At 38.1% G+C, this 2628-nt stretch overlaps 1 protein-coding gene across 1 annotated transcript in view; it reads right to left on the bottom strand.

Moving 5' to 3' along the window:
• LOC106873760 (chymotrypsin-1) overlaps positions 1-2189 on the bottom strand; it is a 12807-nt gene extending 10618 nt beyond the window's left edge. Inside the window, exon 1 of the mRNA XM_052976211.1 lies at positions 1967-2189. Within this exon, the coding sequence (XP_052832171.1) occupies position 1967 (1 nt within the window). The 5' untranslated portion in view covers positions 1968-2189. The remainder of the gene's footprint in view (positions 1-1966) is intronic.
• Between the last annotated feature and the right edge of the window lie 439 nt (positions 2190-2628).

The following is a 2628-nucleotide window of genomic DNA, read 5'->3' as shown; positions in this document are numbered from 1 at the left end:
ATATATATATATATATATATATATATATATATATATATATATATAGGTACTTATATATATATGTATGCATATATATACATATGTGTGTGTGTGTGTACATATATGTATGTGTAAAATCAAAATAAGCAACAGGATATCAGAAAGTGATAAGGTACAACAGTTTCAAGTGGCTCCATTTAATTCAACAATGCAATCATTACATTGTTAAATGCAGAGCTATATGTATGTATGTATATATGTGTGTATATATATATATATATATATATATATATATATATGATTGTATATGTATGTATATATGTAGGATGGCATATACTAAGAGTGTTTGTGCATAAATGATAGCATTCACAAACACATTCACATATTTTATCATTCTCTTGGACTGTGGCCATGCTGGGGCACCACTCTGGACGGTTTTAATCCAGCAAATAGATTCAAGTACTTGTTCATTTTTCTTTTCAGCCTGGTACATATTCTATCAATCTCTTATTTCTGAGCCACTAAGTTACAGGAACACTGACTATTAAGAGCTACAAAGGCATGCACGCACACACACACACACACACACACACATGTTGTTGTTGGCACTCCGTCGCTTACGACGTCGACGGTTCCAGTCGATCTGATCAACGGAAGTAAGAGTGAGAGAAAGTTGTGAAAGAGTACAGCAGGGTTCGCCACCATCCCCTGCCGGAACATCGTGGAGCTTTAGGTGTTTTCGCTCAATAAACACTCACAACGCCCGGTCTGGGAATCGAAACCGCAATCCTATGACCGCGAGTCCGCTGCCCTAACCACTGGGCCATTGCGCCTCCACTACACACACGTACGCACACACAGGGCTTCCAGGCTGTTTCCATGTACAAAATCCAGCAACAAGGTTATAAACTCATTTACATACAGCCAGTCAGAGCTCAACTATCAAATTAGTGTCCACCTAGTCACGAAAATACTCTGGTTGAGTTCAGTGGAAAATTTGCGTTATAGCAGAATCTGTTCTAAACGGATTAATAGGGGAGACAACTGCGAAATTTAGTGTATAAAATGAATGGAGACCTTCTCACAGATGGTGCCAAAAGTGTTGCCAATTTGCATAATTTACTAGAAAATTTCGCCCGCCGGCCGGCCTGGAGCTTTAGTAGAGAAAACTTACTCACGGTTCCATGCAATGGGATTGAACTGATGACCCCATGGTGAGGAAACAAGCTAATCTCAAAATAATTTGGGTTATTGATCGTTTGCAAGAACACAATAAATCAGTTGCTTGAAGTAATCAAAAACAAAAGTAACCCTTTTCCCTTTAAGATTATATGAATCCCCTTCGTCCAACTTCGATTGGAGAACGGTCTGCTTTCCAGCCTGCGTCATCACTTTGCCCTGGGGAATGTTTTAGTTTATTTGCAACATATAACTATAATTAGAGTTTACTTTATAACCTCAGGGAATATCTGATACAACAGAGGAAAATATTGAGCAACGGGTATATTAAAGGGTTTTTTTTCCTTTTAATTCAAAAAGCCGGTTACAGAACGTAGAGAAGCAAACAAAAATTATTACAGAAAAACTCATAACAGAGTTACTTCCCTTGCATGTATTGATTTGTTTCTTGAGAAATCGTTCGATTTTTTGTCACGTCTGGGAATTTTGTCACGTCTTGTAAATATTGACCAGAAGAATCACACATGCGAATTATCGGCTTCACATTAATAAATACATTCGACTTTATCTGAAGTGTACACTTTTTCTCATTTGCTTTTTTTAAACGTGTGATTTCGTTTAGACAGTTGTCAGAACAAAAGAAACCACTGGTTTCAGAATAAAGCAACAGAAAGGTAGAGAATCAAATAAAAGGCAAACAGGAATTGTTATCAGCTGTAAACTAATTAAGCTCCTATTCTTGAACTAGTTATATGTAATAAACAAAAGGATAAAGGGAGCCATGAAAAACGAACAGGCACCAACTTACTCTGCTTATTTACCTGTGTACACCTTTCAATGCCATGAATGCCATAAGGTCTGCAAATCTAACGGAGGATTCAAAAGACATTTTAAGATTCACAAAGATCATAACTTATCTGCAACTCTTGGTGGTCCAAATCGGACGTGCAATCTCTGTGGGTGTCTTTTCAATACATTCTCTGGTTTAAAAAGCCGCATTAGACGCCATGATGGATTTAATGGTGACCATCCGGTACTAGATCCCATAGCTTCCAGTTGTTGTGCGCACGCATACTGTTTACCTTTTCGTATAGAGTGTTTAAAGTTTGAGAACTGTACGAATCTGAGGGGAGAAGGTTCGAGTTTAGTGGGCCATTTATTATTATTTTTTCTATTTAATGTTGTCTTTTCATATTTTCAAGTCATTTAAAAACATAAAACACACTACACGATAAGGTAATCAGTATGCATGCACACAACGACCGGAAGTTATGGGATCTACTACTGAAAGATCGCCTATATATATCATCATCATCGTTTAACGTCCGCTTTCCATGCTAGCATGGGTTGGACGATTTGACTGAGGACTGGTGAAACCGGATGGCAACACCAGGCTCCAGTCTGATTTGGCAGAGTTTCTACAGCTGGATGCCCTTCCTAACGCCAACCACTCAGAGAGTGTAGTGGGTG

Source organism: Octopus bimaculoides, chromosome 24, assembly GCF_001194135.2.
Source record: "Octopus bimaculoides isolate UCB-OBI-ISO-001 chromosome 24, ASM119413v2, whole genome shotgun sequence".
Lineage (NCBI taxonomy): Eukaryota > Metazoa > Mollusca > Cephalopoda > Octopoda > Octopodidae > Octopus > Octopus bimaculoides.
This window is presented reverse-complemented; position numbering and strand designations above follow the sequence as displayed.